This window comes from Mandrillus leucophaeus, unplaced genomic scaffold (genome assembly GCF_000951045.1).
Source record: "Mandrillus leucophaeus isolate KB7577 unplaced genomic scaffold, Mleu.le_1.0 Scaffold22, whole genome shotgun sequence".
In the NCBI taxonomy this organism is placed as follows: Eukaryota; Metazoa; Chordata; class Mammalia; order Primates; family Cercopithecidae; genus Mandrillus; species Mandrillus leucophaeus.
This window is the reverse complement of record NW_012102254.1, coordinates 3354341-3370495: the sequence shown is the minus strand read 5'-3', so window position 1 is coordinate 3370495 and position 16155 is coordinate 3354341. Positions and strand designations below refer to the sequence as shown.

General features: G+C 44.0%; 1 protein-coding gene and 1 long non-coding RNA gene across 4 annotated transcripts in view; one reads left to right on the top strand and one right to left on the bottom strand.

The window, feature by feature from the left end:
- LOC105540412 overlaps positions 1 to 16155 on the top strand; it is a 94593-nt gene that overhangs the window by 62239 nt on the left and 16199 nt on the right. The window lies entirely within an intron of this gene.
- KIF9 (kinesin family member 9) overlaps positions 13647 to 16155 on the bottom strand; it is a 59664-nt gene continuing 57155 nt past the window's right edge. For 2 of the 3 annotated variants that reach the window (XM_011981039.1, XM_011981038.1), the window contains exon 21: positions 13649 to 13952. In XM_011981039.1, coding sequence (XP_011836429.1) covers positions 13902 to 13952 — 51 coding nt within the window. In that variant the 3' untranslated portion in view covers positions 13649 to 13901. Of the gene's footprint in view, positions 13953 to 16155 lie in introns of all 3 variants that reach the window. The other variant, XM_011981040.1, reaches the window with a different exon arrangement.

Sequence of the window (16155 nt, the reverse complement as noted above, 5' to 3'; positions counted from 1 at the left end):
TGGCGTAAACCCGGGAGGCAGAGCTTGCAGTGAGCTGAGATCCGGCCACTGCACTCCAGCCTGGGCGACAGAGCGAGACTCCATCTCAAAAAAAAAAAACAAACAAACAAACAAAAAAAACTTTAAAGGTATCGCCAAATTTTATCCAAAAAGTGTGTACTAAAGTATGTACCAATATATACATTTTTTTGGTTTTTTTTTTTTGAGACGGAGTCTTGCTATGTCACCCAGGCTAGAGTGCAGTGTCGTGATCTTGGCTCACTGCAACCTCTGCCTCCAGGTTCAAGCAATTCTCCTGCCTCAGCCTCCTGAGTAGCTGGGACTATAGACGTGTGCCACCACCCCTGGCTAATTTTTTTGTATTTTTAGTAGAGATAGGGTTTCACTGTGTTAGCCAGGATGGTGTTGATCTCCTGACCTCGTGATCTGCCAGGCTCGGCCTCCCAAGTGCTGGGATTACAGGCGTGAGCCACTGCGCCAGGCCCAATATATACGTTTTCAAGCCTCTGGTGATACGCTACTTAATTGTTCTCCAGAAAACATGAACCAATTGATGCTGTCTCCAACAGTGAAAAAGAATGCCTGTGTATCTTTTATTAAAGGATAACTTGTTTCAAACAAGTTATCATCATGACTGACATACATATGTAAAGTGAATATGTAGCAAATATTTTATTTATTATGATTTATTTATTTATTTATTTTTGAGACGGAGTCTCGCTCTGTTGCCCAGATTGGAGTGCAGTGGTGCGATCTCAGCTCACTGCACGCTCCATCTCCTGGGTTCAAGTGATTCTCCTGCGTCAGCCTCCAGAGTAGCTGGGATTACAGGTGGCCGCCACCCCACCAGGCTAATTTTTGTATTTTTAGTACAGATGGAGTTTCACCATGTTGGCCAGACTGGTCTCGAACTCCTGACCTCAAGTAATCCTCCCACTTCGGCCTCCCAAAGCACTGGGATTACAGGCATGAGCCACCAGCACCCAGCCAATAATTTTATTTAATTCATTAATTAGTGAAGGAATCAGTAAGATTTTACAAGTTCAAAGGAGGATTTAAAGTACCACACTTACATGATAGATGTTCGAGGTAATGAATATCCCAATTATCCTGATTGGATCATTATACATTGTACACATGTATCAAAATATCACATGTATCACACAATACATACAATTACTATATATCAATTTTAAAAATTAAAAAATAATAAAGTACCATACTTATATAGGTCAGGAATGCTGAAATGAATTTACAAATAGGTGTAAAACTGGCTTTTTTAAAAAAGGGGTTGGGTGGGGAAAGAGAATTTGAAGTCTAGGGGCAATTACATTTGCGTTTCTATCCATTATCTACAATTTACTGGACTGAAAATAACTCGAAAGACAATGAAAGGTCAGAGCCCCCTTAGAATCCCATAATTGGGCCGGGCACGGTGGCTCACTCCTGTAATCACAGCACTTTGGGATCCCAGCTGAAGCAGGAGAATCTCTTGAACCTGGGAGGCGGAGGCTGCAGTGAGGAGCCTGGGGGACAGAGTGAGACTCTATCTCAAAAAAAAAAAAAAAAAAATTCCCATAATTGGGAAGGGGCTGCTAGATACCACCTTGTCGTCTATTGAAGACACCAGATTTCATCTTTCCATTTTAAAGTCTTTCACCGTTTTTCCCTACACTCTGGGCAAACTTCTCTTCTATAAATCTTTATATTTACAGAAATCTATATTTTAAAGAAAAGAGTCCAGGCACAGTGGCTCATGCCTGTAATCCCAGCACTTTGAGAGGCCAAGACGGGCAGATCACCTGAGGTCGGGAGTTCGAGACCAGCCTGATCAACATGGAGAAACCCCGTCTCTACTAAAAATACAAAAAAATTAGCCAGGCGTGGCAGCGCGTGCCTGTAATCCCAGCTACTCGGAAGGCTGAGGCAGGAGAATCACTTGAACCCAGGAGGTAGAGGTTGCAGTAAGTCAAGATCATGCCATTGCACTCCCCTCTGGGCAACAAGAGCAAAAACTCCGTCTCAAAAAAAACAAAAAACAAAAAAACCCAAGCAACCGGAAAAACAATGACCTGCAAAAAAGTCGGGGAGCTGTTTCTGAACCTCAGGCCCAATGGCTAGACAATAGCTGGATTTTACCCAGATAAACTTTTTTTTTCTTACCTAGATAAACTTCTGATCTCATTATTATTATTATTTTACCAGCCAGATGTTTTGACTCTGTTTGGAAATACACATACTTTAATCAGGATCATATCAACAATGATAAATTTGGGAAAATATTTCTTGAGAAGGCTCCACTAAGTCTGTTTAATCCCTTCATACATTTTCTACACATTACTGCTAAAGTGATTTTTTTCAATACAAAAAACTAGCCGGGCAAGGTGGCGGGTGCCTGTGGTCCCAGCTACTCGGGAGGCTGAGGCAGGAGAATGGCGTAAACCAGGGAGGTGGAGCTTGCAGTGAGCTGAGATGCGGCCACTGCACCCCAGCCTGGGCGACAGAGCAAGACTCCGTCTCAAAAAAAATAATAAATAAATTTTTTTTTAAAAAAAGTGATTTTTTTCATTTAAAATTTATTTTCAAAAATAATTTGAAAAAACCCAAATACTTAAAAATTATTTTATTGAGGTTACTATTATACATTTTACTTTAAAATATTTAAACCTCTGACCATTTTTATACTAAATATAGCTTTTGTCAATGTGAATATTATTTTGTGGCATTTATTGCTATCAAATCTAGTTTTCTTGGGTCAAATTTTTATATTTTGATGTTGTGATGAAAATTTTATTTTTTTGTCAATTTTCAGTTAGTAACAACTTACTATGGTCAGTTTTAGCCATAATTGGTTTTATTTTATCTCAGTTAGGTTTACCAAGTCTGCTTTTTCCTGGGTCAGATTTGACCAAAGGTGACGTCATAGCATGATGTCAAGGTCTGAAATTTTAAATTCAGCCTTCTTCTACCCTTCCAATTATTTTGTATGCCAGACATTTACTCTCCATGCTATGCTATGTTATGGACAAAGAGCAAAGAATGTCCTCAAAGCCAAAACTTTAGGATCAAAGACATTCAGTTAGGTTTATGAGGCCTGATCTTTTTTTTTCTTTCTTTCTTTTTTTTTTTTTTTTTGAGACGGAGTCTTGCTCTGTCACCCAGCCTGGAGTATAATGGTTCTATCTCAGCTCACAGCAACCTCCACCTCCTGGGTTTAAGTGATTCTCCTGCTTTAGCCTCCCAAGTAGCTGGGACTACAGGCGCATGCCACCATGACTGGCTAATTTTTGTATTTTTAGTAGAGACAGGGTTTCACCATACTGGCCAGGCTGGTCACGAACTCCTGACCTCAAATGATCTACCCACCTTGGCTCCCTGAAGTGCTGGGATTACAGGAATGAGCCACCCTGCCTGGCCGAGGCCTGATCTTTCATCCATTCACCCTTCCACTCACTCTTCCACTTGCCCACTTGCTCATCCACGTAGCCATTCATCTATTTTTTCACCTACTCATTCATCAACTCAACACTAATCTACCCCATCCAACCACCATTCATCAACCCATCCACCCATATAATCCATCAACTCAGCCATCCATCCATCGATCCTTCTATCCAACCACCTGTCCATCCATTCATCCATTGATCTGTTTACCTATTCATTAATCTATCCAAGTGGTTCTCAATCAGGGCAATTTTGCTCCCTAGGGATATCTGGAAATGTGTAGAGATATTTTTGACTGTCATAATGGAGAGTAAGGGGTTTGGGGGATGTTACTGGCATCTAGTGGGTAAAGGCCAGAGATGCTGCTGAACTTCCCATTTAACACATAGAACAGCACCCCTCCCCCAACAACAAATAATTATTTGGCCTAAAATGTCCATAGTACCAAGGTTGAGAACCCCTTCTCCACCTTGTACAATGATCCACCCATCTATTCATCCACAGTCATCCATCTAAATGTTTATTGAGCACCTATCGCAATGTCTCTCAATGTATACATTTAAGAGACGGGGGGTCTCACTAGGTTGACCAGGCTGGTCTTGAACTTCTGGCCTCAAGTGATCCTCCTGCCTCAGCCTCTCAAAGTGTTGGGATGATAGGCATGAGCTACTGCGCCCAGCCTGTCTCTCAATATTGATTGCAAATCAGAATCGCCTGTGGAGCATGTATAACATAGCTACCACCCAGATATCATCTTTGACTATTCAGAGCTTTATAATCAGAAACTATGGAAGTTTGTCAATTGAAAGTTTATAAGTAGAGAAGTTTCTGTGCTTGTTTCTAAGAGAGTACGTGTTATGAAGTAGTTGCTAATTGGCTGGGTGCGGTGTCTCACGCCTATAATCCCAGCACTTTGAGAGGCCAAGGCAGGTGGATCACCTAAGGTCGGGAGTTTGAGACCAGCCTGACCAACATGGAGAAACCCTGTCTCTACTGAAAACACAAAATTAGCCGGGCATGGTGGCTCATGCTTGTAATCCCAGCTACTCAGGAGGCTGAGGCAGGAGAATGACTTGAACCCAGAAAGCAGAGGTTGTGGTGAGTCGAGATCATGCCATTGTACTCTAGCCTGGGCAACAAAAGAGAAACTCCATCTCAAAAAAAAAAAAAAAAAAGAAAGAAAGAAAGGGAAAGAAAAAAAGAAAGAAAGAAAAAGAAAAGGAATAGTTGCTAATTAAGGTTAACAGCTTATCAACATATTAATCAGGTAAACAGTGCATGCCAAAGGTGAAGAACAAATATATATACAAGTTTCCTTCTATGGAGCAGGGGGCCAAGGGTGTCTCAACTCAGTTTGCACATTAGAATCACTTGGGGAGCTTTTAAAACATACCAAGGCTCAGGTCCCAGAGGCTCTGATTTAATTTATCTAGTATGTGGCCCAGGCATCAATATTTTATAAAAACCCTCCAGTTGATCATAATATGCAGCCAGGGTTAAGAACAGCTGTCTCAGAGCTCAAAAATGCACCTCCCTTTTTCTTTGTTGTGTGTGTGTACATGACACGTTTTCTTTTTCACTTTATTCAGAGTCCAGTCTTTTTGTTTGTTTGTTTGAGACAGAGTCTTGCTCTGTTGCCCAGGCTGGAGTGCAGTGGTGCAATCTTGGCTCATTGCAACCTCCACCTCCCAGGTTCAAGCAATTCTCCTGCCTCAGCCTCTGGAGTAGCTGGGACTACAGGCATGAACCACCATGCCTGGCTGGTATCGAACTCCTTACCTCAAGTGATCTGCCCACTTTGACCTCACAAAGTCCTGGGATTACAGACATGAGCCACCGTGCCCGATCCAGACTCCAATCTTAAAATAAGGTTTTGCATAAGAATTTGCCCTTAGATTATTGGTTTGCCTTTTTTTTTTTTTTTAATTTTTTGAGACAGGGTCTCACTGTTTCACCCAGGCTGGAATGCAATGGTGCAATCACAGCTCACTACTGCCTGGAGCTCCCAGGTTCAGGTGATCCTCCTACCTCTGCCTCCAGAGTAGCTGGGACCACAGGTGAGTACCATCACACCCAGCTAATTTTTTGTAAAGACGGGGTTTTGCTATGTTGCCCAGACTGGTCTTGAACTCCTGGACTCAAGCAATCCTCCCATCTCAGTCTCCCAAAGTGCTGAGATTACAGGTATGAGCCACTGTGCCCAGCCTGCCTTTTTTGTTGCTCTTAAAAAATATAGATATAGATATAGATATAGATATAGATATAGATATAGATATTTATCGGCAGCTTCAGACATTGCAAGGTCTCATAGACCATATATTTAACACCCCTGTAGTGGGAAGGGCAAGAACAGCTGCTGCCTCTGTTTTACATATGTAGAGATTGGGACTCGGAGAAGTAAGGCCACCCAAGGTCATGGACTCTGAGGGATGGTATCTGGATTTGCATGGTGTTCCCAGATCCTATGTTCCTTCTTTATGTACTTTAGGTTCATTTGTGGCCTCTTTCTCCATGCTCTCAGCATCTCTGGGAGCCTTTGCGACCCTCCTTCTGCAGGAGAAGGCGAGAGAATGGTCCTGTGGCAAAGAAGTTTCCTTTCACCTCTAACAATCTCTGCCCTTGATGCAATTTCTAAATCTAAGAGTGATGTTTTTCCATGTGGATGATAGTTGTTAAAAAAAAAAAGATGTTTGTCTACTCCACATACACTCAATTCCACCCTCCTAATGCTTTTTACAGCTTTTCTGGAAAGAACAGCTTTCCTTCAAGAGACTTATAACAGGAAATTCCCACCTGGGTTCAGAAACCAGTTTCTTACAAGCCATTTAGTCATTGAATCATGCAATCACGGCTGGTCCTTGTGGTGTGCCTCTTCCCCACATGCAGGATTCCTCCTTTTTCCTTCCGGTCTTTGCTAATACATTTCCACAAATTGGATGCCTCTCCCTTTATTGTTGGAAAATCGAACTGATAAAAATGTCTTTCATCTGCTCATAGATTGGTTTTCTTAACAAAAAAGGTCTTCCCAAATTCTTTTGTTAATAAAAGTAATTTATATTTAATAGAGAAAAAAGAAAAACACTTAAAAGAAGGAAAAAAAACACCTCCGGTTTTACCCAGAAGCAACCGCTTTTGACATTTTGGTCTGTTTAATTCATACATATGTGTGTAAATACATATGTATAGAATATAACTTTCAACTATGTTAAATAACGTTTCCACAACTGCTTTTTTTTGAGATGGACTTTCACTCATGTTGCCCAGGCTGGAGTGCAATGGCACGATCTCGGCTCACTGCAACCTCTGCCTCCCAGGTTCAAGCGATTCTCCTGCCTCAGCCTCCTGAGTAGCAGGGATTACAGGCTAATTTTTTGTATTTTTAGTAGAGACAGGCTTTCTCCATGTTGGTCAGGCTGATCTCGAACTCCTGACCTCAGGTGATCTACCTGCCTCGGCCTCCCAAAGTGCTGGGATTACAGGCATGAGCCACTGTGCCCAGCCGCACAACTGCTTCAACAGAATCACAGAATTTGGATTCAGAAGGAACCCAGAGGCATCCAAATCCTTTCTTTCTGGTTTGAGGATTTCTCTCACACGTATCTTGATGGGGGCTGCCCAGACACTGCTTGCATCTTCCAGGGACTGGGAGCCCAGTTGGCACCAAGCTCTCATCCTGTTTTTCCTCCTGAAATTACAGAACAATCTGCCCTGTTTGGACTTCTCAGATTGAATGTCCATAGTTGCTGTGATTATTCCTTGCTTGACAGAGTTTTCAGAGCCTCTCATGATGCTTGTCACCTTCCTCTGGGGAGTTTGTTAACTTAAACACTATCTTCAGACCCTGATATGAAGTTATAAGTGTGGGCAGGCAGATGTGGGAATATTACTTCCCTTACCAGGACCCCTGCCTTCCATTAACACTGCCCATGATGGCACTGGGTATATTTTTAGTGGCTACCTCTCCTCTGTTAAGTCAACTTTCCTTTTTTTTTTTTTTTGAGATGGAGTCTCACTCTGTCACCCAGGCTGGAGTGCAGTGGCACAATTTCGGCTTATTGCAACCTCCACTTCCCAGGTTCAAGCAGTTCTCCTGCCTCAGCCTCCCGAGTAGCTGGGACTACAGGCGTGTGCCACCAGGCCTGGCTAATTTTTTGTAGTTTTGATTAGCCAGGCAGGGTGGCATGCGCCTATAACACCCAGCTAATTTTTTTTTTTTTTTTTAATTTTTAGTAGAGATGGGGTTTTACCATGTTGGCCAGGCTGGTCTCGAACTCCTGGCGTCAAGTGATCCGCCTGCCTCGGCCTCCCAAAGTGCTGGGATTACAGGTGTGAGCCACTGCGCCCGGCCAGAGATTGGTCTTAAAATGCCATGACAGACAGCATTAATTGGAGAGAGATAATATTGGCCCAAATGCTGCCTCTTCAAATCCAAAATCCATTTTAGGGAGTGGAGAGGGAGCCTAACATTGGTTGTATGTGTGCATGCATGTATATGTATGTGCGTGTGTGTGTGTACAAGCTAATCACCTATCAAACATAATGCTGGGTACATTTGCATCTTTATTATTACAGTTATTGTTACCATCATGGCTGTTTCAATTGGTTGAGGACCTGCTGTGCACTTCACATACATTAATTCCTTCATTCCACAAAGCCCTATGGTGATCATGGTTCTATACACAAGGAAAGAAAGGCAGAGAAATTAGACAACTTACTCAACGTCAAATGTCAGTAAGATACAGAATCCCAATCTAAACTCAGGTGTCTCTGGGCCCAACGCCTGTGATCTGTCCCTATTTTGTATTGCGTCATAAAAGTGCAATCCACTGACCAACAATCAAGCCCAGACTCCCTGGGCCCAGCTAGTGTGGACCAGGTGGATTGGAACTTCCTCACAGTGCCAGAGGAAATAGCAGTAGAGGTATCTGAGCCCTTTGGATTAAAGATAATGGAACATAGGGGGGACTCTCCAGAGCTTTTTGTCCTACCTTGAATCTCAGACCTTTAGAAAGAAACTTTGGGTGCTATCCTGATTCAACCATATCCTTTTCATTATACTTTTGTAATATATATTGTTAAAAATATAGGCCAGGTGCAGTAGCTCATGCCTATAATCCCAGCACTTTGGGAGGCCAAGGTGGGAGTATCACTTGAGCCTAGGAGTTCAAGACCAGCCTGAGCAATATAGTGAGAACCTGTTTCTATAGAAAGTTAAAAAAAAAAAAAATTAGCCAGGATTTTTAGTGGGATGATCACTTGAGCCCAGGGAGGTCAAGGCTGCAGTGAGCAGGGATCATGCCACTGCACTCCAGCCTGGGTGAGCGTGAGAGCCTGTCTCAAAAAATAAATAAATAAATAAAAATTAAAGCTGTTAAAGTAATGTTATATATATCATATATATTCTTTTTTATGCTTTTTTGTTTTCTTACTTTTCTCCTCAAATTCCTCTTACATATATATACACACACACACACACACACACACACACAGGGTCTCACTCTGTTGTCAGGTTGGAGTGCAACTATGCCCAGCTAATTTTTTATTTTATTTTTATAGACGTGGGATTTTGCCATGTTGCCCAGGCTGGTCTCGAACTTCTGAGCTCAAGCAATCCTCCTACCTCAGCCACTCAAAGTGCCAGGATTACAGTCATGAGTCACTGCGCCCAGCCTAAATATTTTAAGATGTTATCACTTCATTGACAAGCCCACAAACAATATATCAACATTTTTTTCTTTGGCTCCATTCGTGTATGTGTGGATTTGGGTGTTTATGCCGGGAAGTCCTGGGAAAGTTCCATTTAGTGGAAAACATGCCCCAGAGGAGTTGTTCTACCCAAAGGGGAGAAAGTTGAGACACTAATCCACTGATTTATTGGTTGAGGGTTGCTCCTAAAGGTGTCCTTAACTCCCTGGCATTTGGAACTACCCTGAAGCAGATGAACACCTATGTAGACAAAGCCTTTATATGGAAAGTTGCAGATGCTTTCACTAGGAAACCATTAGTGGGAATGGCAAGTGCAAGGGACTGCGTCAAGGCATGACAGCATCTGCTACAGAATGTGACATTTAAAGCCAGGCGTGGTGGCTCATGCCTATAATCCCAGCACTTTGGGAGGCTGAGGCGGGCAGACCACTTGAGATCAGGAGTTTGAGACCAGCCTGGCCAACATGGTGAAAAACCCAGCCTCTACTAAAAAAAAAAAAATTAGCTGGGTGTGGTGGTGCGCGCCTGTAATCCCAGCTACTCGGAGGCTGACGTGTGAGAATCGCTTGAACCCGGGAGGCAGAGGTTGCAGTGAACCGATATTGCACCACTGCACTCCAGCCTGGCAAGAGAGTGAAACTCTGTCTCAAAACAGGGCTGGGCGCGGTGACTCACGCCTGTAATCCCAGCACTTTGGGAGGCTGAGGCACGCGGATCACCAGGTCAGGCGTTTGAGACCAGCCTGGCCAAGAGACCAGCCTGGCCAATATGGTGAAACCTCATCTCTACTAAAAATACAAAAATTTGCTGGGTGTGGTGGCAATGTGCCTGTAATTCCAGTTACTCAGAAGGCAGGAGAATTGCTTGAACCGGGGAGACAGAGGTTGCAATGAGCCAAGATTGCGCCATTGCACTGCAGCCTGGGAGACAGAGCAAGATTCAGACTCAAAAAAAAAAAAAAGAATGTGACATTTAAGCAAAGAGTTAGGAAAGTGAATCATGTGGACATGTAGGGAAAGAATGTTTTAGGCAGAGGAAACAGCCATTGCAAAGGCCCCGAAGCAGGAGCTGTCTGTCTAGCATGTTGGGAGGAAAAGCAAGGAAGCCCATGTGGCTGGAGTAGAGTGAGCAAGGGGAGAGTAGATGAGACAAGAGTAGAGAAATCATAGAAGTCACAATTATATAGGATCTTGTGGGATGTTTTAAGGAATTGGGTTTCACTCTGAGCAAAATAGGAAACCATTAAAAACTTGAAAAGAAGTGTAATGTGATCTAACATATTTCAGAAGGTCAACCAGAGCCAGACATGGTGGCTCACACTTGTAAACCTACCTACTCTAGAGGCTGACATGGGAGGATTGCTTGAACCCAGGAGTTTGAGGATGCAGTGAGCTAGGATCATGCCACTGCTCTCCAGCCTAAGCAAAGAGTAACACTTTGCCTCTGGAAAAAAAAAAAAAAAGGTTCAGCCAGGCTGCTGTTCTGGAAATAGCAAAAGGGGAAGTCAGGAGACAGGAAGCTGTTGTCTTCCTGTCTTCTTCCAGGCAAGAAGTGGTAAGAAGTGGTTAGATTTTGAGTATAGTAGGAAGGTAAAGCCTACTGAATTTCTGGACAGATTCAGTGTGAGGAGTGAGAGAAAAGAGGAATGAAGTACAAAAGTAAGGATTTTAGCCTGAGCAATTAGGCTAAGGAAGGTTATGGGTAAAGTATGTTTAGGGAGACAATTAGACATTCGGCTTTCTAGCTCACCTCTTCACCAGTGATGAAGCCTTCAGGGTGCCATTTTTATTTAGGCAGTCCCATTTCCAACTTCCTATATGGCATGAACCAAAGTCTTAATTCTCATACTTATGTGGACATTTAACTCTCAAAAGTAACAATCCACTCACATACCTTCTCCTGGTCCCTAGAAGCCATAGCCAGTTCACATACTGACCACTCAGGTTTTCAGTTCCTCCTTTATCTCCGGCTCCTGACAGTTCTCTTTCTTTCTTGCAAATTTTACTTTGTACAGTCGTCCCTTGGTATACATGTGGGATTGGCTCCACGGCCCCTTGCATATGCCAAAATCCACACATAAGTCCTGCACTCAGCCCTGCGGAACCTGCACGTACAAAAAGTTGACTCTCCACATATGCGGACTTTGCATCCCTTGAATACTATATTTTCAATCCACCTTTGGTTGAAAAAATCCCATGTATAAGTGGACTTGTGCATTTCAAACCCATGGTGTTCAAGGGTCAACTGTATTTCTTTTCTCTTTTTCTTTTTTTGAGACAAAATCTCACTCTGTTCCCCAGGATGGAGTGCAGCGGCATGATCTCAGCTCATTGCAGCCTCCGCCTCCCAGGTTCAAACAATTCTTGTGTCTCAGCCTCCCAAGTAGCTGGGATTACAGGCATGCACCACCACACCCAGCTAATTTTTGTATTTTTAGTAGAGACATGTTTTTGCCATGTTTGTCAGGCTGGTCTCAAACTCCTGGCCTCAAGTGATCCACCTACCTCAGCCTTCCAAAGTGCTGGGATTACAGGTGTGGACCACTGCACACAGCCTCAAGGGTCAATTGTATTTAAAAGAATGTTATACTTTAGTCAGCACTTCTATTTGTAGCAGGAATGTTTTCAGGTTATCTCACCTGTCATGTTGTTGCAACTGGAAGTCCCTCCAGGGGTGACTTGGATGGTCAAATTAACTTGGCAGGAATTATTTTCTGGAACGACAGACCCATCTGAATGAACACAACACCCCCTACCTTCCTGCCATGTTGGAAGCATCGACTCCTGGAAGCATTAGTCAGGGGAAGAGAAAGGAGCTGGAGGAGGGAGAGGGCAGAGCCCTCAAGGCAATCCTATCACTTTCTTCAACAAAATCCACGTCCATCTGCTGATGGGCTGAAGAGCAGAATCACAGGGTTTTTGATTGGATAGATGCTATCCAGTTCAACCTTCAACTGGGTGCAACCTCCTTGTCAGACAGCCTATTGCTGCAGGGCCCTCACTAATGACTTCATGCCAGGACTGTTCTCATTTTAAGCCTCTTCTTACTTTGAGATAACAATCTTGGCCAGGCGAGGTGGCTCACACCTGTAATCCCTCGGCACTTTGGGAGGCTGAGGTGGGAGGATCACTTGAGCCCAGAAGTTTTGAGACCATTCTGGACAACATAGTGAGACTCCATCTCCACAAAAAATTTAAAAACTAGCCAGGCATGGTGGTGCGCACCTGTAGTCCCAGCTACTTAGGAGGCTGGGGTGGGAGGATTGAGCCCAGGAGGTTCAGGCTGCAATGAGGTGTAATGGCACTACTGCACTCCAGCCTGGATGACAGAGTGACACCCTGTCTCAAAAACAACAACAACAACAACAAAACAAAACTTTGGGAAAAATGTTTGCTACTCATTCAGCCCACATCCTCTTGCTTTCCCTTCTACCTGGCAGCCCCTCATGGCCTCTTTCACATTTCTCTTCCTCTTCAGGTAAGGAGACCTAGTTCCTTCCATCTTTCCTCATACAAAGTGGTCCCAGAGTTGGATATTACCCACCAGAAGTGATGTATTTTTCTCTCACAGCTTCCCATGACAGGGCTGCCAGGTGAGCAGAACCTCCTCTCCCACTGTTGGAAGAATAACAGCAACCTCAAGGGCCTGATGAGGGTGTCAGATGGGGGAGCACCCACAGAGTGCCAGGCCAAGGCCTTGACCCACAAGAACAGAAGAGGGGGTGAGATAGAATTCCAAGGAAGTGCTGAAACTTTTCACTCAGTGGAGGCTCAGTTTACCAACCCAGGGGCGTATTAGTCAGCCTGGAAGGCCCCAGAGGGCCTGAGTTTGTTCTCTGAGCAAAGTAGTGAACTCTTTCCCTTTGGTGCCACCACCAAGGGCCCAAGCTGCAGCCTGATAAGTTGACAGAGAGTGATATCTTCTCTCTTCCCTGCTCAGCTCTGACAGCGATCCCAGTTCCTATTCAGGGTAAATCATCCACTTTCACTTCTGCTCAGCGCAGCCTACACAGAGAGAGAATGAGGGGAGGGGAGGCACCTGGCTGTGCATGCTGTGTAGGGAAGGCTGCGGTGTTCTGGAAACATACAGAGGACATGTCTCCCAGAAGCTGCTCATTTATTCCCTGGTACATGGAGCCAGCTCTGCCTCATCCCTTTCCGGGCTCTGTGGCTAGACCTTATCTTCCCCTGGTTGCCAAATGAAGGAGGGCCTCCTCCTGTCTTCTTCACTGGCTCAGAAACACAGAAAAGATGTGTTGAGAGAACTTAGGGTCTGAGGGAGCTGTGAGAAGCAGAGCTCCTCAGACTGAGCTTCCCACCCCCACCCTAGGATGTCTATCCAGGAAAGGGGCTGACCAGTGGGACAAAGGCCTGCCAGGAGGAGCCTGGCTGAGCTACTTTTCTGCTTTCCTACTTGAGACTCAGTTCTGACCTCACACATACATAGAGAAGACGTTCTTTCAGACAGGAAATAAGACAAAGTTCTCAGATGAGCACTAAAAGTCTAAACTAGAAAGTTATTTTATCCTGTCCCTGCATATAAGACAGTGAATTAAAACCCAAAGTGCTCTGTGAAGAGGAGCAAGGTTGTCCTTGGAGGATACTCCTCCCAGCATGCAGGCCATATGTGTTCTCTGTCTTGGGTCCCAGCCTTGGAGTAGAGGGGCTGCAGCTCTAGGCAGGTGGTTGAGCAGCTCCACTACAGTAGGTTAGAGTTGCTGGTCTTGTCCTTTAAGGTACGGTGATGAGGTTCTATTTTCTATGTGCCTGCTGGAGACCCATCATGGTTTTCAAGTAATTATGCTGGACACAGAGGGAGGAGAAAACAGGAACTTATTATGAGGGATAGACTTAGCAGGGACTCAGACCAGGCCACTCACATTCACCCTATCATTCCTCCTGCAAACATCACAGGTTGTGGACAAGGATTCCTTCTGAGTAGCCCCAATTCTGTGAGAAATAACATTCCATTCAAACTCTTTCATTCTTTTATCCTAAAGAAAGTGTGTAAAACTATTTTAAAACAGTCTGGCAGGCATATTTGAAAGGAGGCATGTAGGTCTCAAGGGCATACTTGAGAGTTTCTGACAGGGAACAGGTTCAGAAAGAAAAGAAGAGGTTTCTATCTCCAGAGGAGTTAGGGGCCAGGTATTCAGAAGGGCCCTCTCTTTGCCACTGCAATCAATCAGATGTTCACAAATTATACCTTTTTAATGCATTGCTAGGCTCTTAGAAAGCAGGTGAAAACTGTGGACTGAAACAGAAACAGTGGGCTATAAGCCAGCAAATGCTAAAACTAGCTTGGAACATGGAATCTTAGGTTCCCCACAAAGTAGGAGTCTGAACGGAAGCTCCTGTATTAAACTGGAATTCTTGAAGAGGATTAAAATGGTCCTGGGTTGGTAATGCCCTACGGCTAACTGCAGAAAGCAAGTCCAAACCTTTTCAGTGGGAAAATAATTTCAATTTATGTGTTCAGGTCTCCTTGAGCTTAAGTTCAGTCAAACACAAGCTCATGATTTCAATACACACACATACACACACACACACACATGCCACCGTCAAGCCACCATGAGACTCAGTAAAACAGGAAACAGATTTTGACCATGAAAAATCTGATCTATACATTTCCTATATAAAAATATATATTTAAATAACTATAACATAGAATTGAAAGAACATGGAATGGTTCAAGTATAATATTTGCATAAAAAGTTTGTGCATGGACATATCTTAAACATTAAAAATGGCCAATACAGAGAATTCTAGAGATTGGGGAATGATGAGAGAATAGAATTTTGACTGTAGAAATACAGGATTCCTCTGCTTAATGATTTAGAATTTGTTTATTTTTTTGAGACACAGTCTCTGTCACCTAGGCTGGAGTACAGTGGCACAATCTCGGCTCACTACAACCTCTGCCTCCCAGGTTTAAGTGATTCTCCTGCCTCATCCTCCTGAGTAGCTGGGATTACACATGTGCACCACCATCCCTGGCTAGTTTTTGTGTTTTTAGTAAAGACGAGGTTTCATCATGTTGGCCAGGCTGGTCTTGAACTCCTGACCTTAAGTGATCCGCCCACCTTAGCCTCCCAAAGTGCTGGGATTACAGGCATGAGCCACCAGGCCTGGTGAGCTGCACATTTTAAATGGACGAATTGTATGGTATGCAAATTCTATCTCAATAAAGCTTTTTAAAAAGCATAAAATAAGGATTTATTTAAAATAACTAGCTGGGCATAGGGGCTCACGCCCATCATCCCAGCACTTTGAGAAGCTGAGGTGAGAGGATTGCTTGAGCCCAGGATATCAAGGCTGCAGTGAGCTATGATCACTGCACTCCCTCCAGCTTGGGTGACAGAGCAAGACCGTGTCAAAAAAAAAAAGAGTAAGTCCTGGTGCAGTGGCTCATGCCTGTAATCCCAGCACTTTGGCAGGCCCAGGCAGCAGGATCCCCTGAGTCTAGGAACTGGAGACCAGCCTGAGCAACAAAGGGAGACCCTATCTCTATTTAAAAAATTGTTTTTAATTAAAAAGAAAACGCCAGGTGCGGTGGCTCACGCCTGTAACCCCAGCACTTTGGGAGGCCGAAGTGGGCAGATCACCTGAGGTTGGAAGTTTGAGACCAGCCTGACCAACAGGAAAAACCCCATCTCTACTAAAAATACAAAATTAGCCAGGAGTGGTGGCGCATGCCTGTAATCCCAGCTACTTGGGAGGCTGAGGCAGGAGAATCGCTTGAACTCAGGAGGCAGAGGTTGCAGTGAGCCAAGACTGTGCCATTGCTCCAGCCTGGGCAACAAGAGCGAAACTCCATCTCAAATAAGTAAATAAATAAATAAATAAATAAATAAATAAAATAAAATAAATAAGAAAAAGAAAAGAGGCCAGGCTGAGGCCAGAGAATGGCGTGAACCCGGGAGGCGGAGCTTGCAGTGAGCCGAGATCATGCCATAGCACTCCAGCCTGGGGTGACATAGCGAGACTCCATCTCAAAAAAAAAAAA